Source organism: Solea senegalensis, linkage group LG5, assembly GCF_019176455.1.
Source record: "Solea senegalensis isolate Sse05_10M linkage group LG5, IFAPA_SoseM_1, whole genome shotgun sequence".
NCBI lineage: Eukaryota > Metazoa > Chordata > Actinopteri > Pleuronectiformes > Soleidae > Solea > Solea senegalensis.
Window position 1 is genome coordinate 5,751,116 of NC_058025.1, and position 24,276 is coordinate 5,775,391.

Genomic DNA, 24,276 nt, shown 5'->3' on the forward strand with positions numbered 1-24,276 from the left:
TGGTGTGTGTGTGTGTGTGTGTGTGTGTGTGTCACTTTCTCAACATTTACAAGTTATGGCTGGAAATTTGTGGTCTTGACCTCACTTTGTGCACCACCGCTGGAGAATTATAGCACTCGGGACGCCACAAGGACATCACTGTGCTCTCTTCACTACGGATGAAGACGCGGGACAAAATGTCCCGTGTCCCACAGATAAACTTCAGTACAACAACAATAACAATCATCATTTCCTACATGGCCCCTGGATTCTCCTCCCTCAGGGTTCTGCAGGCATTTGGCCAGAGATGAGAGACAACTGTCCTCCCTGTGGGTCCACACAACGTGAACAGCTACCACCCAATCAGGTCACCACCAGGAGAAAGTGCTCCCGTAGGACACGTCACTGTTTTAAAAAATAGGATTTTATTCTGTGTGAGTGTGTGAGATGAGGAAATACAGTAGCTCTACTTTTAAATGTCTATTGTCTCTGTGTGTGTGTGTGTGTGTGTGTGTTTCCTGGGTGGATTTGGCTGCTTTGATGCCGGATGAGAGGAGGAATTTCTTCTTCTCTAAGTATAATTATGTGAAGCCTCTTTTGTTGCCAAACTGAGGATGACTGTACGGTGTCCTGCTGGGGACACAGAGACCCTGAGGACTGCGGAGACGGTGAATCATCCGTTTCAGTGTTCCTCGGCGCGTGCACTTGATGTACACGCTGTACTCTTCCAGGCTCATTATTGCCATAAGTGCCTCGATAAGAATATATGTTTTTTTTTTTCTTTTTTCTTCAAGAATTAATTCACTGAGTGCCTTGAGTTACCCTCCCCTTAGAAAAAAGAAAAACACTTAGAAAAGCAGTGAAGCCATTTGTTTCATCAAATGTCATAATTGCAATTAAATGCTGGTATTTTGGCAGGAAGCAAATAATGTTTTTTGTTGTGTGTGTGTGTGTCAGCACACAAAGGCTACATCAAAACTACTATTTTTTCATGTAAAAACAAGCATTTCAGAAACTAATTCAGGTGCACTAGTAAACAAGATGTTAATTATTATTTTTTATTATCATTATTTGTTTTTCCTACCACTCACAACATGGAACAAATACAATTATATACATTAACCCTTTAACACCTCTGGCAGTTATTTACGATTTACTGCATGTTAAAATAGTGTATTAACAATTTAAAATGAAGGAAGATCAAAAAGTTTGCGCGTTAAATTCGAATTTCGAACCGTGCAGAACATCATTTATAATAAAAACAGGCCAACTTTTTCCAACTCTCTCCTCTCTGGCGACAAAGACGCCGATTTTCCGGCTTCCTGCAACAGCACGAGTGAAATTACCGCAATAACCACACGTTTTAATGTGCAACTTTGCAGCTTTTCATAAACCAATTTATTTCCCCCGTAGCACAAACTGTCGTGTACGTACTGCAATAGGTTAAGGGTTAAGTTATAGGTAATAATTGCTGAAAGTAAGTGTAAATACAATGTATTTTCCTCATATTTAAACCATAATATTCAGCTAAAGAGGCAATTGTTTGATTAGCTCTTACCGACAAAAAACGATGGCGACATGAACAACAAGGATTTGTGTTATGAGACCAACAACGAGGTGAAACTGGAACTAAAAGTACGCATTTTCACTGAGCAGCTGATGAAAAACCAATCGAGAAGTCATTTCATGTCCATTTCTGCCAATACACACAAAGACGCAGATATTATGTGGAAGATGAGCAGAATTTAAGTACGATAGAGATGTAGCTTAAAGCAGAGATCGGTGACATCATCAACGCGAGACACGGATGTGGGTCATCTCTGTGAGTCAGGGGTGAGGTGAGGTGGAGACGAAGAAAAGGGGGATTCCGCACGTGGGACGGTGAATGTGAAGCAGCGAGGACAGAAACAAGCATGGACTGTGCAGCGCTGTTGTGTTTTTGTTGCGTTGCGTTGTGTTGCGGCGCGGAGCCCAAGCGGTCACTCGTATGACACATCTGATGTGGGCCGGCCACGACTATTCAAGCCTTTGTGGTGCCGCCACACTGAGTGGCGTGACAATGAAGTGCAAAGCAGCAGTGGCAAAGGAGGGCCAACTATAAGGATAGCCAATCTACTTATGCACCCCACAGCTGACAGCTTGACATTTCTATTCACCACTCAGAGTGGATGTGGGGAGAGACGAGAGAGAGGAGGGACGAAGGGGAAAAAGAAACGGCGTTTTTCCCTTCAATCGTCTTGTTGTATCTTGCCCACACAGTTGTTGCACTTTGCGAGATGCCACTCTCCACAGGCTTGTTGGTTTTGTTCTGACAGCTGAGCAAAAATGGCTGAAACACTGGTGGACGCAGATTAAAAAAAGAAAACGGAGAGAGAGAGAGAGAGAGAGAGGTAGAGGATAAGTGCCGGCTGCTGATGTACCTGTTTGGACACCTTGGGCTCCTCCTCGATGTACTTCTGCTCGACGGGATTCAGCGTCCTGAGACCGGCCTTCACCTGGACACACACACACTCAGTCATCAACAGCAACTGGTGAGGGTGTAATGACACTGATCCAGATCATACATTAGCAGGGAGGATGGTGGAAGGATTCTCTAACACATTGTGCACTGATGCAACATGGCAGCAAAAACACGTAGAGCACGCTGCCATGTCAGAGGCTACAGGGAGAGAGAGAGAGAGAGAGAGAGAGAGCTGTAAGATGGCCGCTATAGGACACACACAGCGATGGTGAATGGGGGGAACAAAGACGCCTGAGAGGGAGTCTTCGATAATTAAAGCCAAAACGAGGACGAGGGACAAGGGACGAGGGATGAGATGGCAGCTGAGGAGGAGGGGGGGACAGAATAAAGACAACAGCAGGGTGGTGTTGGTGTGTGTGTGTGTGTGTGTGTGGGGGATGCTTGAGAGAACAAGAGAGGATGCAGAGACAGAGGGGCGGGGTAACGGAGGTGGAGGGCAAAAAATAAGAAAAAATAAAAGCCAAAAAGAAAGACTTACAGCGTTAAAAATCACGTCTATTTCGAGAAAGATGACCCCCTTTGTTGGCCCTGTCAGCTCCTTGCTTTTCAAGGCGTAGGCTTTGCGTTCTCCATTTTGGATCTGTGGGAGAGGGACATGACAGGCGTCTGTCTGGCAATACCCGGCTGAATCGGCTCCCCGGGCCACCTTTGAACCCCAGCTGCTGGCGCTGACAGGGAACCCAAAACAACTGTGGCAACTCTGACAAGTACCTGTTCATTACCCAGTGCAGCTCGACTCTGTCAAACAGAAATTAACTATCCTGGGGAATCACACTGTACAGCAGAGCATGGATACATTAGACACGCACCTCTCTTACGGGCTATCTATATTTTTCACTCGCACCAAATCCCATCGTTCCATCTCTCGATCAGTGTCATTTTCATATCATCTTTCATCCCTTTTACTGTCTTTTTCTTTCTCACCTATCAATCTTTCTTTTTTCTCTTCCTCAGCCTCTCTCCACTTTTTGTCTCCTTCCTGTCATCTCTTTCTCTTTGGTGAAATAATAACAGTCTCGTCTGTGGAGTTGCAAAAATAACCTCTGCTTTTTATATCTTCCTCTGTGTTTTTTTTTTACTGTTCCTCTATGTTCTCCTCTCTATTCCCCCCGGGGGAGAGGAGAAAAAAGAAAAACACACACACACACAGAAATCTATCTTTGACTCACGTTTAGTAGAGGAATAGCCACTTTTCCCAGGAAATCTGCACTTCTGTCTCGGTCCTCGTCGTAAACAGTGACCTCGAGAACCGAGTGGATGTCCTTCACGTTACTAGACCACACACAAAGACAAAGCCACTGACATGTGTCCCTAAAATATGGGGCTACAAATTCAAACTATGAGCACGTCGTCACATCGCGCACAGGCCTCTTTAAATATGAAGACTCTTCAAGGCAAAATCAAACGGATAGCATTTACATGAATAGATAAAACTCAGAATTGCATCGTCTCATGTTATTGTGCAAAGAGAAATGAGAAATGTACGCATTATATAAGATTACACTGTAGAATTACATGGATGTCTGTATTAATATTCAACTAGAGCCAAATTGCAATCTAATTTAAAACTAATATTAAACTATAAACAGCAGGATTACTGTCCCAAAATAAAAAATGATCATGTGTAAGTCCAAACTGATGCGATCAGTGTTCCGACTATCAGTATTTATATTCAACTGGAGCCACGTTGTAATTAAATGGAATTTTAACTCACAATTTTTCCACATTTGTAGGTTTAAAATTCAATAATTAAAAAGTGTCCCATGTTAAAAAATTATAAAAGATGTTAATTTAAGTTTACAAAATCAATCAAATCAATTTCAGCCATAAAATCTTTTACTATGAGAGTGAAAACATTGGCTGGAAATTCATTTTAGCTAAACTTAATTGTGTATGTCATGTATTTGCTGCCTTTTATAATGTATTTTACATTTTATTTTTAATTTTTTTACACAAAAGACCAACTAGGGCCTGGAGTCCCTCTGTGTTGGATCATATGTCCGTTAAAGTGTAAATACATACATAAAATAAATCAATAAAAGACAGATGAACTGTTTTTTAAGGCTAGTTAGTGCAGTGAATGCGAGCTGGGCGTGTCCGCGTGCGTCACCACACTCCACTCACAAAGTGAAGACCTTGTTCCATTCTGGGTTGAGGTTTTTGTAGACAGTGTGCGTTTGCAGCCGATCGTTACTCAGCTCCACCACACAGAACGGGTCGCTCTTTCCTGCGAAAAGAAAAATACAGCATTGACCTTGTTAGTGGAAATAAAGATGTGCAAGAAAGAAAAAAAAGAAAAAAAAAACGTGCTGTGGGAACTGAAGTTGTGTTCGGCTTAGAGGGGAAAGAATCTGCAGTGACCCCCGACATCTTTTGTCCGTCTCCAGTCGCTCATACGACCAAAACAGATGCAGAGCAGTGCATCCTCCTCCCCTTATGGCACGTACAGTATCACAGCTGCAATATGTAATGATTATTTCATGTTTAGCCCCAGTGTCATATACATTATACAACGCTTTATCAGTGGGGGGGAAAAAGGGCCGCGAGCCGTTTCTATCAACAACCTGGGAACATGGACGACGAGAAGATAAGCTCCAGGACGAGCGTGGCCCTCGGCACTCAGGAGGAGGAGGAGGAGGAGGAGGGGAAGATGTTGAGAATGGAACACGTGCGGTTTTGAAGGCCAGAAAAGTTCAGAGATGAGGACGAAGACAGACGAGCAGGACATCGAGTAGCTGATGAAAGGATGAGAGCTTGTCATGAACACACTCTGTGAGGGACCCAGTGCCACCTGAGGAAATATCAGTGGCGCAAAAAAGACTTTTCCCAATAGGATTATCTGCTCTCATCATCCTCCTCGTCCTCTTCCTCACATATACGTCACACACCGGTATGGTGACATTAGATTAAGATGGAGCGAGAGATAAAATGACTCTAATTATTGTTATTTCATTTTCTAGGCACTCCGGAACAGTATTTCTAAATTTTCCTCCACCAGAGGAACCTTGTGTACCGCTGGTGTTACAGGTACCACAGTTTGAGAACCATGGTTATAGATATTTAAAACGACAAGAACTATATACAGTGGGATTACACAGTCCCAAAATGAAATAAATGATCATGTGGAAGTTGCTATAAAGATACGATCGTATACTATAATATATTGTGGCTGCATCTAACAACTATTTCCATTATTGATTAATGTGTCGATTATTGTCTCCATAAATCGATTGGTAATTGATTGGTCCATACAACGTCAGAAAATATTGCTCAGCAAAGAAACCGGGAAATATTCACATTTTAAGAAGCTGAGATGTCAAAGAGTTCATTTTAATCTTTCACAAAAAACAAACGATTAGAGATAAAATAATATAATAGTTGATTAATCATTGTCGATCTATTGTATATGTATTATACAGTACCACTCCCTGGGTGGTAGGGAAAAAAGGGGAAAAACAGGTTATGATTGATTCAGTTTTTATGCAGTAGGTCCTCTTGACTCATTATGTGAGTTTTGGGGATTGGATGGCGAGGAGGGGAGGCGGAGTCTCATGGGTAAAAGTATTGTTGTTTCCCATCATTTGTTAAAGTCAAATGATGCGTGATATGAACAATAATACAAATGATCGTAAGGGAACGCAACAACGACACGAGGATTAAACACTGACTTCCTCATGTTTTTGGTACAATAAAATACACTGTGTTTGACTGTGTTACACTTACACTTATAACAACAAAACATAGAAGGAGAGGCATGAGAAAGAGTAAAGGAGACAGTGAGGCAACATTATGCAACCTGCAACCAAATGCAGATTTATGGATAAATCATGTAAAAAATAGAGCTTAATTACAATATAAAAGATGTTTCATAGATACCATGCACCACATGTGTGATATACTGCAAGGTTAATCATAAAATAGAGCCACTTATGCAAAGTTAATGACATAAAACTTAGTTTGCAAATGTCTTTGGTTATGTAATGAGGTAGAGAAGAAAGTAAGAGAGGCTGAGATGAGAGAAAAATAAAACATAAAATCCCAACGTTATTCCGTCCTCCTGAGGTTAACACGCGCTGCTGCACTATGCCCTATATTCTTCATTTGTTTCATCTCACATTTCACTTTCTTTGTACACAGAAAGGACTGAGAGCGGCTCCCCGTGCCTGCCAGCACCACCTCCTTTCAACTGCCACAAATATGAACTGAAAAAACTCTTAATTCAGCCTTTGATCATTATTTTTTTATTATTATTTTATTATTATATTATTTTACTAAAGCTGTTGGAAGCCAACGAGCTTTTTGTTCAAGCTTATCACTTGAAAAGGCAGGGTCAGGAAGTTTAAACAAAAAAAATACAAGAGTGTCCCACTCGCACAGACAAAAGAGAACATTCACATGTTGCATCATCAGTAAAGTTGGGATTATGCGTGTGTGAATGTCATCGATTGGTGTGATTTTCTTCAAATGTTGTGACAAGGGCAGAACATTTAGCCAGAGAGGCGCAGAGTAAATGTCACTGTGATCAATGCGGAGCCGTAGGTGTTGCCTTTCATATCCGCTTGTGGCGCTTCATTGATGTGGATATCGACAGCGAGGAACTCCTGCGATCGAGGGAGAACAAGGTACTGTAAACTACGATATACTAAAAACTACATGAGCCCGATTCTCAGGACATGCGTCTGTGCGCCGCACGCTTGTGCCGACATTAGACGTTTTTAGGATTCGTCAGCTTTTCATGTGCTTTTTCAAAGTGCTCGCCAATAAAAAACACAAAAAAATAGACAAAAAAATTGATGAGGATGTCATGACTTAAACATCCAGATCCAGTATCCATTGTACATTAAATACATTGTGTAGCATACATGTAATAACATTGTAATTATTAACTGAGGCATTGTTACAACAACGCAGTGGAGAACAGATGCCAAATTCTTTCACAAATTCTGCAAACAAACGACTAGAACAAGGAAACGTGATAATTATGTAAAACTGAAACGCTATAATAGTGTTTTTATTTACAGTGTATAAGTACTGATGAAAACTTTATGTATTGCCGACCAGCTATTTGTCCACTACACACTTCTCTGTCAATCATAAACTGGCTCCGCCTATCAGACAGTTCCTCCAAAACAGCCCGCCCTCTGCTCCATTGACTCCCAGAGAAGCTGAGCTTCTGTGGAAGTCAAGTTTTGTGGAAGTCACAATTTGTCCCAATTACTGTCGAGTTCACCGCAGTGACAAAAACTTAACAAGTGGTTTTAATGCGGAGGCTGCTACGGGAATGCGAAAATCACGTAAGACGCCGCGTGATAAACAGCTGATTCAGAACAATCTAGTGACACGTTCTAATAATCGCGTTCTAGCGCACGTTTAAGTATTGAAATGTGTATACAACACAGTACATTATTATCTATTATTGCTCCTAATCTCACACAAACCTTAAAACCCTAGTGAGGACACTTCATAGACATAATGCATTCCTTAATCCTAACCCTAAAACCAGGTCTTAACCCCGAAAAAGCCCTTTAAAGTTGCGGGTTCCAGACAAAATGTTCCCACAAAGTACACACAAAAAATAAAGCGCCATTCTATATTGAATTTCAGTGCAAACTATGTTTTTGGATTTACTATGAAAACACACAAGAACGTGTGAAAAATATTTTGGCTTGAGTTTCTCAGCTGTGAAAATGATAGCTCCTCCTTAATCACGGTGGATCTTCCATAGTATAAACAAATCAGGCTAATTTTAATGCAGTCACTCAAATTAAGCGATGGAAATGAACTGAGCACAACTCCAAATCAGTTCCTCTCTCTAATATTCTGGCTTTTTAACGACGCGGCAGACGGTGTTGACGCCGCTGCTGCCGCTGTCGTCGTCGCCGGTGATGAACTTTCACCTTATTGGCCACCAGCACCAGAGGCAGCTGTCTGAACCGATTACACGCTCGGGGTTTGAGCGTCGCTCAGCGATCGTCCAGGTAACATGCCGAGCACAGCTCTGGGTGCCACCGCTGTGGTCCACAGAGAAGAAAAGTGGGCTCACACTCATTTCACGTCGCCCTGAGATAAGTGAGGAGGAGATGAAGCGGCGCGCTGTAATTTGCCTCGCGGGAAGTTTGGTATTTAACGGCGGGGTGAGGTTAGAGAGGCACTGCACGCTCTGGTGTTCATGTATAACCACATTTAATTATTATTTAGAGCTTTTTTTTTGTGGTGTGTTTTTGATGCAACCGTTTTCATTTCTGAGCGAAAGAAATGACCTGAAGGTTTGATGATGTTTACGCTGACGTCAAATAAGGAAGAGTCCAGTGTCGTAATGGAACAAAGTACAAATACTCTGTCACAGTATTTAGGTACAAAATTCATGTCTCTGTACTTCACTTTGTTGTTTATATTTCTAGCAACTTTTCCTTTTACTCCTCAGTTAGTAATGGTCTGCATTTCTAGAGCTCTTTTCTAGTCTTGATGATCTTTCATACATGTTCACACGCTGTTACATGAGGTAAAGTGTCTTGCTCAAGGACACTTATAGACTAGCAGAGCCAGGAATTGAACCCACAGCCTTCCAGTGGAACTTATCATTCACTTTTTTAATACATTTACTTCTAAAAATTACATAACAAAGTACATTTTATATCAAAAAATTACTTTTGATACATAAGTACAGTAAATGCCATATACTTTTGTAAAAAATCCAACAAAAAAAATATACAATATTGCGATATTGATAAAAACAGTTTTCTCTGGATATTACAACGAGATTGAAAGCTAGCAGTTACCAATTTACCTTACAAAAAGTTGTGTTTATCAGTGTTTTCTCCCATCCCAGGTTTGAAAAGACACTTTTTTCAGTTTCATGTGAAGGACGTTCCTTTTTGTTGTGTCATGTTTTGAGAGAGAGGCTCTATTCAACACTGAGTTGGCAAAGCTACAACACAAACCTTATTTTCCTACTTGGCCTCAGTGTATGTCAATCAATGTAACAGTTCAGGCAGCCATTCACAAAGTGAAGAGTGTCAGGGCTCACTTTAAAATCGAATAAAATCCAAACCCACAACTCTGATCAACACACTAGGACTAGGACCAATAATTGTTTTCATGTGAACATGTGACATGATTAATAATCAGTCCACTTACTTATACAGCTGGACTCCATGTCCTACTGAAAGGTTTAGCTTCACAACAAAGTGCATAATTATCCATCAACACAAATAACTATTTACTTATTAAAATGAACAAATTAAGTATAGCAGATAATGTCATATATATATGTATATGTATATATATATATATAGATATATATACATATATGTTTATTTATATATATATATATGTATAAATAACACATAACGTAAATGGATTTGTTTTAGTATTTCTTAAAAATGTATCATATATATTTTACAGCTATTTACAAAACTGAAATTTAAAAATGTATTTATTTGCAGTACCTCCACAGTCCACTGGGGGGCCCACACTTTAGAAATCCCACACACATGTTGCACATGTTAAGATTTATACGGAAGAGTGTTCGGGCCACGTGAAACTTTTTGAAAGAAAGAGAAAAATAAAACCGCAAAGTCAGGATTCTGAGATTAAGGTCAGAATTATGACTTTTTTCTCAGAACTTTTTTTTCCTCAATATTCTGGCTTTTTTCTCAGAATTCTGACTTTAATCTCAGAATTCATGCTTTTTCATTAATACTCTTCCATAAAATCAAATCAGCAGCCAAGTATCGTGATACAGTGGACTTGTGACAAAAGCATACAAATTTGTCTTTGCATAATAATATAATCCACAGTATTCTCTCCACACGGAAATCAACAGTTTACTGAAAAAGAGTGTGTGATGCTGCTGTGTGTGTGTGTCCTGCTGAAATGTTCCAACTGTAGAGCAGCCACTCAGAGGGACAAGAGCAGGCGGACAAAAGGGATTGTTGGTTTTAGAGACTATTTTCAGTTATCCCACTCGGGCTGGAGAAGAGCTACTCCACAAAAACACTTCAATTAGAGCGAGAGAGAGAGAGAGAGACAGGAGAGGAGACAGACAGGATGAATGGGGGAGAGAGAGAGAGAGATGGTGAACTCTCTCACTGACCTCCTCTCCCTTCCTCGCTCTCTGTGCGTCTGTTTGTCTGTCCGCCTGTTTCTCTCTCACCTTGCTCCTGACCCTCTCTGGGTCTGGGATGTTAAAATAGAGTGTTCACGCGTTGAGGGCTCTTACACGGCTCTCACTGAGCTATTGTTTCTGCCAGTGGCGCGCGCACACACACACACACACACACACACACACAGCACTGGACTCACAGCATGAATAAGCCGTCTGAAAAGTCTCTTTGCTTGTGTGTTTGTGTTGTTTTTGAGAGTTTTGACTGACTGACAAAATCCCATTCTCTGTGGAACATGAGGGAATATTTCCATATCTGATGACAATAATGTGAAACCTAATGAAACAAGGGTTTCATAGACCATATAGGAATTAGGGCTGACAAATGCAGTTTGATTTGCGACGAGTTATAAGTCAAACGATTCAAGATTAACTGCGTTTTGACACAAGATGGAGCACTGCCACATTAGATAATGTCTAAAATATGAACTACAATAGCTGCAAGTGTGGGAAACCTTTAACACCGACGACACGTTTGCGTAAGCTCACTTTGCGTTACCGTAATTACACAACGGTTTGTGCCATCGGAAAAATTCCAACGGTTTCTGAAAGCTGAAACATGTGGTTATTAAGGTAATTTCACGAAGCCGGCGAATCAGCGTCTTTGTCGCCAGAGAGGAGAGAGTTGTACAAACGTGTGTACATACGTTTCCATTTTTTGGCCTGTTTTCAGACATTGAGACAAAAACTCAAAACAAATGTTATTTTAAATATGTTTTATACTGTTCAAATTTCAAATTCAACAACCAAAATCTGGTGTTGCTCAATAAAACGTTTTGTTTTTCTTCATTCTAAATTGTTAATACACTATTTTAACATGCAGTTAATTGTAAATTAACTGCCAGATATTTTAAGTTATTCTGGAAAAAAGGGCAAAAGCAATTACTCACAGGACATTTTCTGGTCATTTTATGGTTAAAATAAGCACAAAAATATGTGAATTGTTGCTAACATGTATGTATTCCATTTTCAAATTGGCAAAGAACACAGAACAGTCCTAATAAGACAGTTACATGTCAGCCGTTGCATTGCTTTACATTGTGATTTGAAAATGATTAACTGTTTATTCCGAATATAAACACAAATTAAGTCACTGTAATTGGAGTGTCTCCATCTCAGATTTCACTGAATATGTAAAGTGACAAATGTGAAACCAAAGGACGTTTCCCATGTTGTCTTTCAGAGTTCAGTGTTTTAATTTCACACACAAAATAAGAGCTTAAGGTAAAGTCAAAGTAAAACTGGTCCTGTGTCACAATTCTGAAAACAAATACCAAACAAATACATGAAATATGAGAACTTTGTTGTTGTCTGTTTACAGCTGTAGTAGCTTCTATGTAAAACATTCACTCTGAAGTGAAGCACGTTTGAAAAATCACCACCACAGGCTGTAAAGACAATGTTCTCTACGACCATGTCAAGCCGGCAGAGACGACGGTGGAAATCAAACAAACAGCCAGTGGACATTTCCGTGCATTTCCACACCTTTACTTTTCATTTTTGATTTTTTTATTTAAAAAAAAAAAACAAAGATCCACAAAGCTCAGACTGAATGATGAGCTCTACAACGAGGTCATGGAGCAAATTTCTGCTCCGAAATGAAATACAAGAGCCATTAGCCCTGCACTCCGGTCACACCTCGCAATAACCCAAATCAACCAGCTCCACTCTGTACGGGCTAATGGGACTGAGGCTGCTTCAAATGGAGAAAAACTCCACACTCTCACACACACACGCACACACACACTTTTCCCCTCTTTCTACTAGATAATACAGAGTGAAAAACTAGGCCTGTCCACTGCAGACCTAATTAAAAGTAAGAATTAATGGAGAATGGAGGATTCAGAGAGAGCGAGCAGAGAAAAGGAGGTAGGGGGAGGAGGGGGAGGGGGGGAGAGAGATTTGTTGGTTCAAATGTATACTTTTTCTCTATTATTCAAATGAGCATGCGGCGTCTTTTTCTAAAAATGTAGAGACAAATTTAGTGACCTGCACAAAGTAGACTTTAACTCTCTCTGAGGATACGCGTGCACACACACACACACACACACACACACAGGATCATCCCTTAAAACTAAATTACACCCTGACTTTATCTTTGGTTAGATTTATGGCCGATTGCTGGTGGAGGAAAAGGCACCGCAGAAATTGTTCAATGTCTACAATCACAAACACAGGTAAAGTTATTTAAAGCACTTGTAATTGATAGTGTCACCTATCGGTATGGATGTGCATGAATGCTCCTTTTATTTAAAAGGTCAATCAGGACATTTTTCAGTAAACTGCCGTGATAGAAGTGAATCTTTCTTCCCCAAATTTGTGGCACAACGGTTACCACAAGGAGGCAGTATCCGGTGAGCATTAAGGTGCTGTACTGCATGTGTGTTTGCAAAAGTGGTCAACTTTAAGAGGTTCCTTGAATGCATCTTTAAGATGCTCCACATGTAAATTCAAGTGACTTTAATCTCAGAATTTCTTCTTTCTCTTTTTGAAACTTTTTTAAATGTGGCCCTAACACTAATAGTCATATTACCAGTGTCTTTGAATGCATCTCATTAGCTGCTCCTCTTAGCTTCACATGCTGTAAACCCTCTAAGAGGAGACATTTAATTGATTTGTCACATGACCTTTAAGCACATAAGTATATAATGCCCAGTTCAGATTATTAAAAACATCCATCCTCAGTGATCAGATCACATGCAGGCAGTCCTAAATACGTCCTGCATGAGTCTCCAGTGACGACACTCCGACCAGGCAGTGACCCGGCAGTCTGTCCACGTCACATAGTTTCAGATCAGCTCGCTTTGAACCTCATCAGAGCACGTACTAAAAGAGGACAGAGGACCGAGTCGAGCTGAGCAATCCCCAGATCTGTCCTTGATTGTTGTTGACTAAGTACACAACATAAAATGACTGATCGATGGAGCGATTGAACGCCTCGCGTCTGTCAAATCAGGATGTAATCGTCTTTACGCAGCTTAAAATGTGTCCACATGCGTCTTCCGGCCACCTCCAAGTGTGGTTGTGTGATCTGAAGACTCATTCAGGACACAGTGGCGATCGAATCACTGCGGACGGATGTTAATACCAGGTCTGAACTGGGTCCAACGTCTGACACCGTGTATGAGAACCACAGAGGTTTCCAACCTGTAGTTTGACCTCGGGGGTCACACCATCTTACCTGTGACATCCGCTGCCATCAGTCCCTCAGCCTTGATGACCTTTACCTGCACCACACCGACGTCTTTCAGGTTGTGGAACGACCTCCACAGGCTCTGCAACATCACAGGGGACAGGGGTGAAAGGTCAGAGAGGGCGGCAAATTAGCATCCAAGAGAGAGACAGGTCAATAGCCTGACATTTCATTAAGAGAGGAAAAGGGTAGAACATGTCCTTTAGCAGCGCGCGTGTGAAAATGTAGAGCTGGCATTTATCGGCGAAGACAAATGGGCGAGTTTAATTTCACTGAAGAGCTGCTGCTGCTGCCTACTTAAGATATTCTCTAACTCTGCACTTTTTGTTTTTTTTACATTCACCACAACTTCACTGAATCAGGAAAAGATGAGCCGAGAAGAAAATAAAAAGAAAGAACAGTGCACATGGAATTACGTTGCACAATTACAGCACTATAATATGATGGGTAAGACAACAATACAACATTTAAAGTAAGTAAATATCAGTTAGTGACATTTATACAACAACAGAACTTGACAACGTATAAGTTAGTCATTTGGCCACTTGTGGAGGAAAGTAGAACGATAAAATGAACAACATACAGAAGATTAATGGCAATTTTAATTGTCTTTGTCTTGGATGTAAAAATTAGTGAAGTGTTTATGAGATGCGTGAATAAAGAGGTAAAATTAATGTATTTTTAGTGAAGTAAAACATACTGTATGTTATAAAATTTGATTAAATGTATGATAAAAAAATAAGATGATAAATATGACAGAAAACTGTGAATGAAATCCACATGTAATGTGATTTCACTGGTATGAGAGAGACAAAAGTGAGAAAAGTGAGAGTATTGCACTGATAAGGTGATAATATAGGTACTGAAACACACACACACATGCAGAAAAAATGAAAATGAAGCAAACATAACACATCAGTCAAACAAAAAGACAGACAAACAAGCTCACTCCTCTCGCAAATGAAGTCCACTTGATATTCCTCTCCTCTCGCATGTTTACACGCCGTAAAAAACAACAACATTTACATACACAGCCAGGAGTTGCCATGAGGCCTTAGTGATTGTCTGAAAATGAGAAAAGGAAAACACTGCATGCAGCGGGTTATAATAAGCGGGAGAAAGAGGGATGACTGTGTGAAGACTAGTTTGTAAATGTGACGAATAAAAAGGGAGACCTGTGGAGATCTGGGCCATGAGGCACGGTCACACACACACACACACGCGCGCGCGCGCACACACAAACAATCATCAAACTCTTGTGTTCACACCCAAACGCTCAGGTATAAACACATGCATAGAAAAAGCTTCACTGAGGCCAAAACTGAGTAGCATGTCGGCACGTCTTAAAAGCGGAGTGCAAATTCACTTCACTTCCATTTATTTCCCTCTCCCTGGCAATAACCCCTTCCATCCCCACAGGAGTAATTATAATTTAAATTTCAGAGTCAGGGCCAGGCTACAGACTTAATTCATTATTACCAACTCTGTCAGACTCTGCCTGTTTCCTGCGATATCATTGTCCAAAAGCCCTCTAAAGGAGATGAGAGGGGAGAGTGTGTGAAAAAGAGAGAGACGTACGCGGGGAGAGAGGGAGAGAGAGAGGGGACGACTCTCAATCTTAAGGCACGATTTCCTCTGAAGATACAGCTGCTTGTTGTGATTATTAAGGAGCAGCACAGAGGAGAGACAGAGGGGAGGAAGAGTCAAAGGGAGGGCAGGGAGGAGGCGACAGAGGAAGGCGGCGGGGGCAAACTGTCGGCTGGATGTGCTGGCGTTTGTGTTCCGACGGTTACAGCGTGTCACGATATTGACGCACCAGCTGTTAGTCTGTGTGGAACACATGAGCAAAAGTGACACATAATAAAGCTTTAGGTGTCGTGGATCAGCTGATCTCCGTCGCAGATGTTTTCCTATCCGAGAAGTCATTGATAATTGTTTCATGGAGCATTCGTGTTTTAACTTATTAACCAAAAAGATTAACCTTTGATAAGATCTCAGTGTTGACTACATTCCTCTTAACCAATAAGGCTTTTACATGCAGCACTTTAAGGTTTAAGATTGAATCTAAGAACCTGCAGTAGTAGAAGCAGATGTAGAGACAAAAAATGAAAAGACACAGACAGAAGCAAAGTTCTCAAACGTGTCTATTCCAAGTCAGCCCCAATAATATGCTGCACTTCAGAGGAAAAGAAAACAATAAACACACTCGCATACAGTTACAATGAACTTATTTTCCTCATAAATACATTACCCACAAATCATTTTTGAGAATCAAAATTCATATTTCCACTATTGCGTAGTGTAACTTATTAAATAAAAAAATATTTGTTTACCTGTCTTTTGCTAAACTTTTATAAACTATGAACTGACAGTGGCTTAATATTAGCTTTAAACATTATTTTTTCTGTTTTAGTTTTTTACCAACATGAGGAATTATTTTATTATTGGTTCAATTTTTCTAAATGACTGGATCAGACAGTTCTTGAATGTATTTGTGAGTTTTACACATTCAACGTTGACGTATTATTTTCTTTTAATTGTAAAACTGAAAAATACACCAAATTCACATTAATTTTGACAACGGCAAAGAGATCTAACAAAGAAAACCAGACTAAATTTCCTCTATTAAATGGATGCAGAGATATTTTTCACCCCCACCACCAATCACACACTCTCCATCCCTTCCTCCCTTTTCTCCCCGAGGGGACATTTAAGGTTCAGCCATGATTGGAGGAGGGTACGTAGACGCATACATACATGCATACGTACCCATCCTCCACAAGGATTCAAATCCCCTCCTTAGATCGACAGAAATAGATGAAGTGGACGGACAGACGGACAGGTAGAGTGAAAGAGAGATGAAGGGAGGCCGAGAACCAATCCCCCACCCCTCAATTTACGTCTCTGTGCACCCCCATCAGCACGCAGGTGGAATGACAGGCATTACAGGAGATGAAAAGGAGGGATGGACAGAGGAGAAGGGGAGGGGGGGGGGAATAAAGGGATGGACAGAGTTTGCTTTCATAAGACAAACCCCCGTCCTGTCAGCGATTGACATGTTGTCACTGTGACGTCTTCTTCCCGTCTCTGTCTCACTGCGCAGACACACAAACACACACATGAATCAACGCAGTCGCCGCTGAGGCCTTATGACTCACTGTCATCTTTGCATCGTGTCACCTTTCATCAGCGCTGGAAATAACAATGTGACACACACACACACACACACATTCAGCATATTCAGTCAAGGGGGACATTTGATCTGATGACAGAGTGAACGCTACAACACCAACCAAATGTTCATGATGTCATGGCAGAGCGCGATGACTGAATGAGAAAATGCCATGCTCGGCCACTTAATCAATAACATCACACTCTTAAAGGTCCAGTGTGTAATATTTAAGACGCTTTATTGGCAAAACATTTCGTAAAGGTATCTGTACGCGTGTCGGTATTATGTGTGAAATGACTTTAAACAAAATTAGGTTTCTGGCGACCTGTACAGGGTGTGACCCCCCCCGCCTGTCGCCCTACGTCAGCCGTGACCCTCATGTGGAGGAGAAAGAGGTAGAAGATGAATGAATGAAAATAGGTTTTGGAGCTTTAGAATAATTACATTTACTACGTTTAAGCAGAACTGGAAAAAACTATGGTCCAGGGTGTAGATGGATGGATGGATGGATGGATGCTGGAAAGCAGAGAAATAGAGCTTTGCGTCCATATACTTGTCATTACGGTATCTTTTTTTAATTATTTTGTGGTGTGGCCAGTCCCCAAAAAATTACTGTAAACAGTTACTGGGCAGCCACCAGGGGGCGATACTGCAGGTTGCAAGTAAAACTCTGTTTGTGTGAACAATGCCTAATTCCCACATTTCCCTGAGGAGTTAATGGTCTAATTTGAGTTTTAGGTCTAACTTCAATACACCATGGTGTTGATTTTGGATTATTTTTCTCCAATTAAGGTATGAGTGGAAGCCATGTGACTGTCTGTGTCATGTGACACCTGTGAACTTCCACTTTCAAACGTAGACATGGAATCAGTCAAATCGCGAGAAGACTCATGTCCACTTTTTATACGCGGTCTACAGGACAGTGCAGGACCTCGACGTACTTCCTGTCCAGGGTTGAGATCGTTCACTTGTTCACTTCACACATACAGCAGTGCACCGGAGTGGCGGGGAGAGGTACTGCAGGTGTGTGTAATACAGTACACGGGGGTTTGGGCGATAAAGTGCCACCACATCAGTGGAGGTCACCACGTCCTCCTTCCCCTCATCCACTCATCTTGCAGCCACCTCCGGCCCATTAAGAGCCATTAGCGCGTGTGCTCCTTTGCCATCATAATGCATAAATCTCTTCTTCTCCTTCTCCCGCTGTCCCTCTCTACTCCTTTGGAAGCCGTAATTAGGGATGAAAGAAAGGTTACAGTGAGCAACAGCACATCTAAGGCAATTGTCACTGAGTGGGTGTGTGTTGCACTGCGTTGCATGAAGCTCAGCCATCAGCCGCATTCAAAGGAGACGGCGGCAGAGCATTCATATGCATGTGCACATATGCACAGAACAGTGCTGACAGACATACACACATGGCATGTGCACAGATAAGGCTATCATAATATAAAACAGCCAGCCTGTGTCTGAATCTGTGCCACAGATTGAGATGAGGGGAATAATCCCACCAAAACGCAGCACAGTGACTCCTCACTGTGACCACGTGAGGAGTTTTCTGTGTCGTGCACATACAGTCGGGGTTTGAGAAGGGCACGTCAAAGGAACGCATAGTTGAGATTGAGATTTTAAAACCTTAATCTGTGTAACTCAGAGCTACACATTACTTTAAAAATCACTCGTACGCGTGTTTGTCTGAGACCAAACGGACGGCGTTTGAATGGCCTCGTTCAACTCGCCGCCATTTGCATGTGAAGGTATGTGCTCTTTAAAGCTGCGCTGATGACAGCGTGATACGTGCCAACCCCCATTGCTTTATTAGATAGCTGACAGAGGTACTTACTGTTTTTGCATGCGTGTGTGTATGTGTGTGTATGTCTGTCTTCGTGAGGACCATAAAACGTGTGAGCTTTAAGGGTCTTTTTTAGTGTTAAAACTTAAGAGTTAGGGTAAGACATTTATTTGTAAGGGGATGCGTCACATCTATGAGTGTCCTCACAAAGAATGATGAACGAGAATGTGTGTGTGTGTGTGTGTGTTTGTGACGAGTAGTAGTGCAGCAAATGTTTGTCAGCTGATTTCAATCTGATAATACCAGACATTCAAATTGTGGCCGAGCATAATAACATAACCCACACACACACACACACACACACACACATGCACTCACACACGCGTGCACACACACAGCAGATTAGCAGGTTTTTTTGAGCAGCACTGTTATAAATGAGTGGTGGTACTTGGTCTTATCAGTGTTTTTTTAATAAGGTACATCTTCATTGAATTCTCCAACAGAAAGACAGCCAGTCTGAGGGGAAAAAGAAATATGTTAATAGCGAGAGACCATTCAAGTCTTCAAACCGACCTCGCTGTGCCCCCTTCCATCAGCATCCCCCCCAACCTCCCTTCACCCTCTATCTCTCCATCCCTTCATATAACAGGAGGGCCACGGCGGCGACAGAGGAAAAAGAGTCGAGGATGACGGGAGCGCAGGACCGAGATGCTGGGTGTGGGAGAAAGAGTGTGTGTGTGTGGGGGGGTTGGGGGAGCGGGAGCGGGAGGCGATGAAGGAAGGGAAATGTCTCGGCTTCAGCCGAGCAGAAAAACGGGATCTGTGCAAGTTGTGTGAGAGGTGAAATAGCTTTTTCTTTTCATTTTACACGCCTTCCCTTCCCTGTGCAACCCTCACCCTTTACCTCTCGCCCCCATTACACACACACACTCACACACACACACACACACACACACACACACAGACACTACTCCCTGCTGTCATTTTGTGAGGAGAGGCACGGTATGTGTGTGTCTCGGTCCTAGAGCTCCCCCCTCTGATCTTGGGCGGTTGCTGCAGCGCAGAGCAAAGTGATCGACCTCCTGCAGCTAGCCAATAAGGCACCGGCACGGCTATGTAGGTCGCGGCACCCGTGTTTGTCCTGTGGAGCCTCGACATATGTGCATCTTTACACACACACACACACACACACACACACACACACACACACACACACTGACAAACGCAAAGCAGATCATATACACGGCTACTGACTTCTGAACACATTCAGCCACACGTGGAAGTAAACGGTGCTCATGGGAAGATCTCCTCTACAAATTAAAGTTATCCGTGTACTATTTCTTTTGTCCCAGGTGAAAATAGCAAGTGATCAAATCTCATATTTTCTATGGAAAGACGCAAGTGTGGCTGCAGCGTTCAGCAATAACACCTCATAACATTTTGTTGACGTGCAAAGAAATGTCAAGGCTGTCAGTGAATGAAATCTATTGAGAGCATCTGCGATGATGTGTGCGAGTCGCATTAGAGTGTCTTTGTAGCGGGGAGTGAGGATGACAGGGTGCGAAGGGTTAACTAGGCTAAGACAAAGACACGGGCTGAAAGCATTGTGTTGAGTGGAGGGCCTCTGGAACAGATGGGGCCTTAGGGCTTACTCTTTTTCTTCCTTTCTTTCTCTCGTTCGCTCTAATACTGAGCTCAGATCAGTGACAACTGACTAACAAGCTAAGACAATTTGCACTGAAATAAAAACACATGCATGCATTAATCACATACTCACACACACACACACACACCACTGCAGGACTCTGATGCAAATGCCGCACAATCCTTGTGGCGTGAATCACAGGGACAGGAAACAAAAACGGTTCATCCACACAGTTCCCGCAAGGGAGACGAGGGCGTTCTCGTCACCTTCCTTGACCTCTAATCTCTTCTTTCCTTCCCTTCTTGTACCGAGCATCTCCCACTTCTCTGCTCTCCCTTTCAATTCTGACTTAATAACGATGACAAAACCGATGATACATATGCGAGGGCGCTTGACACGTCACTCTGACTCAGTGATCTTTACAACAGAACTTCATCTATCCGTGTATGTTGACTCAGGAAGTGACATAAAGACTGTTGTGGTTGTAGTTGTGTATGGGGAAATTATAACATGTAACATGTAGAAGTGTTTATTGGCAGAGAGTTTGTACGAGTGTACGATCACTTCAAAATAAAACGTGTTTGCTATCTGTAGCCCCAGAGTAAACCTTTTATATCCACTTCATAGGTCGTCATTTTGCACTACAACATCATTTCAACATAAGCTGTGTTTCCACCAAGTGGAACCGTTCACTTTGGTGTGGCACTTTTTCCATTAGGAACCAGCCCCAACCATTCTATTTTTGCCCCCAAAAAACAAGTCTTCTAATGTCTCATAAACTTATTCACACTTCCAGGTGGGTGGAAAAGTTGGCGTATCAATGACAGGTGAAAGGAAACAGTGCAACCCAAACAGATTCAGTGAATAAAGAATGATGGTGTTTGAACGTCAAAATTTCCACCAAGAGGGGAATGTGTGTCCTCGTGAGGAAACCACAACATTCCTCTGCTATCACCGCAATAATCAAATTAAACTATTTGTTATTAAGTGCAGCAACTTCCTGTTGAAGCAATTTTCTGCAGTTTTAAATAAAAGAATGTGATATTTAGTTGTTATTCTCTTCAAATAAATACATGTTCAGGGTTCGGGGTAAAAAACCTTTCTTTTTTCGTATCATGTGTAGAACAAAATGGCCACAGCTCTATATTTACATCTTCATGGTGCGCCTTCTTATCCTTCCTCTGTGACGCCACCTACTGCTGATCGGGGCGAACTAACTCCCATTAACAGCATGAATGTGCATTTTTCTTTACTTGTTTTTTGAAAAAGAACAAAAAAAAGTGAACTGTAACAGTAGAACTACCGGGTAAGTTCTGTCTCTGATACTTTATCTGCTGTTATTTACTATGAAGTCGTATTATTACTTAGTCAGGTCCCAGATTTCTGCAAAAACAGCGTTTGCTCGATGACATCATAAGAGCGGTGAAGCTAAGCAGACATGAAACAAGGACAGTCTTGCAAAAGTAAAAGTGACTCACATATCTCTGCATGATCTGGTGTCTCTCGTGAGGGTCGTCCAATATGTTGATGGACAGGTCCGAGATGGAGACAGCGGCAGACGCGGTGAGCGTAACCAGCAGCACCAGTACGCCCTCCGATTCCTCCAACGGCATGTCCAGCTTGTGAGTGTGTTCTTTACTGAGGAGCGACAGGTCGATGGTGCACCTGGAGAACACACGCGTGGAATAGAACAAGTGCAGAGTTAGTGTTTATTCAAAATGTGGACAAAACCATGGACAACGTGATTAATATTTCACAGCAAAAGGAGAAGAATTCTCCTTCACCACACTTTGTAATGTTTACAACATTTGCAAGGGAGTTGTGTAGATTAATAGGAGGAGGAAATACAGAACAAATTAAAGACATGGCTTTGTTTGGACATGAGAAAATTGCCATTCAGCTGTTGTGCTTAAACCAAATCAATGTAACTTTATATTTATGATGCAACATCCTCTGCTCTTAAACCCTTGGTTTGAGTATGAAACAACTCCCTGTCAAAGTCTATTTTGACAGGGATGAAATGGAAGAAACATAAGGATGGAACACAGAGGACAGATGCCTATTCCAGAATGGACAGACGTGCAACAGATGTTGCATGCAGATCAGACTGAAAAAAAGACAAGAGACCGCTGCATATTCATCAAGACTGATGAAAACCACCGCACCTTCCCATGAAGTCATCCTTCTTGCCCGCGTCTTTGTCCCAGACTGTGATGTCCACGAAGCCTCCCTGCTCTTCATAGAGATGGAAATCAAACTGCTCCCTCCACTGTGGGTTCAGTGTTTTGGGCATTGTCTAAGGAGCAAATGCACTGTTGGTCAACGTGAGGCTCAAACATAACATGACATCGAATGACAGTGAATCATTTTCAGGTGTGCTCGCCACATTTCCCTGTCAGATTGCCCTTGTTTGCACTGCTCTCTAATGTTTTTTCCTAGTGTTTTTCCTGTTAATCTTTAAGTGTAAAGATTTTGGAATGTCCCAAGAAAGACATATACTCACCACTTTATTAGGTACACCAATTCAACTACTTGCTCATGCAAATATCAAATGACCAATTCAATGTCACAGTTATGTTTCAGTTTGCTATAAAGGAATCAGTGATAAACATAAACGTTCTATTGTTCAATGCAAATATCTAATGAGCCAATCACATGACAGGAACTCTATAGTGATGTAGTAATGGTAAAGACGACCTGCTGATCAGAATGGAGAAGGAATGGGATAACCTGCACGCACAACCATCTCCTGAGTTAAAAGAGAGCGGTCCAAAAGAAGAGAAAAATTATAGAAAACTGAAGATCATCTCTGAAAACACGACGCATCAAAACCTAAAAGAAGATGAGCTGCAGAGACAGACTTTACATTCACACCAGGAGCAGCTCCCACTTCTTCAAGTGTTCTCTGTACCTAATAAAGTGGCCGATGAGTATACGTGCATCCATGTGTGTTTTTGAAAAGACCTGTCTCAAGGTCGCCAAAACGTGCATTTGTCCACTAAATGAAGATGTTTACCTTGCTTTTGTACTTCTGGTGCCCCATCCTGAATTTGACGTAAGGGTCACTGAGGCCGTTGGCGTCCATGGGCTGCAGGCCGCGACCTTCGATCAGACTGATGCTGACTATGCCTCGCCACAGCTGGGCTTTTCTGTGCACATCTGACAGACGCATACTCTGATACTGCAGCAGACACAGGCACGCGCGCAAACACACAGATGTAAAAGAGACGTTTTACACAAGCGTTGGTATTATGCACAGACAAAATACACACACACACACACACATAATGTGCAGTAATTAACCAACTTGTGTGAACTATATCAACGACAAATTCACAATTTTCACAACACAGAGAGGAGGAGGCAAAACACACGAGATGAGACAAAAATTAAAGTAATCAAATTGACCCTTAAAGGTGTGACCTCACCTGACCAAAACAGACAGGAAGTGACTATACAGTGCGCTGTTGAGACACCAAGTGTGGTGGGGTTTTTTTTTTAAATGATGCTACAAATAAAAACTTTAAACTTTATGTGTATAAGAATAAAACAATTATAATTAGATGTTTCAGTCCACTAGATGTTGCCAAATGCCATATTTTGCCCGAAGATGGAGACGTACCGCCGGAGGATGAACTGAGAAATGCACCGACAAGAGTTTAAATCAAACATCTGGAGGTATTTTTGGATTGTGTGACGATGAAGCAGAGAGACAGTAGTTGGGTTTCCAATGCGTAAAACCTAAATATCGCAATAAAAAACTGTTATTAGAAATTTCGTACATTACGTAAAACCCATCGGTATAAAAGTTTA

At 41.8% G+C, this 24,276-nt stretch overlaps 1 protein-coding gene across 11 annotated transcripts in view; it reads right to left on the reverse strand.

Annotated features, from left to right (window-relative positions):
- Nucleotides 1-24,276, reverse strand: part of mctp1a (multiple C2 domains, transmembrane 1a) — a 172,217-nt gene that overhangs the window by 62,601 nt on the left and 85,340 nt on the right. For all 11 annotated transcript variants that reach the window (XM_044025870.1, XM_044025865.1, XM_044025862.1 and 8 more), the window contains 8 exons: nucleotides 23,480-23,644; nucleotides 22,629-22,759; nucleotides 21,942-22,128; nucleotides 13,846-13,939; nucleotides 4,625-4,727; nucleotides 3,670-3,772; nucleotides 2,979-3,080; nucleotides 2,400-2,474 (listed from right to left, as the gene is read on the reverse strand). In XM_044025870.1, the coding sequence (XP_043881805.1) occupies nucleotides 2,400-2,474; nucleotides 2,979-3,080; nucleotides 3,670-3,772; nucleotides 4,625-4,727; nucleotides 13,846-13,939; nucleotides 21,942-22,128; nucleotides 22,629-22,759; nucleotides 23,480-23,644 (960 nt within the window). The remainder of the gene's footprint in view (nucleotides 1-2,399; nucleotides 2,475-2,978; nucleotides 3,081-3,669; nucleotides 3,773-4,624; nucleotides 4,728-13,845; nucleotides 13,940-21,941; nucleotides 22,129-22,628; nucleotides 22,760-23,479; nucleotides 23,645-24,276) is intronic.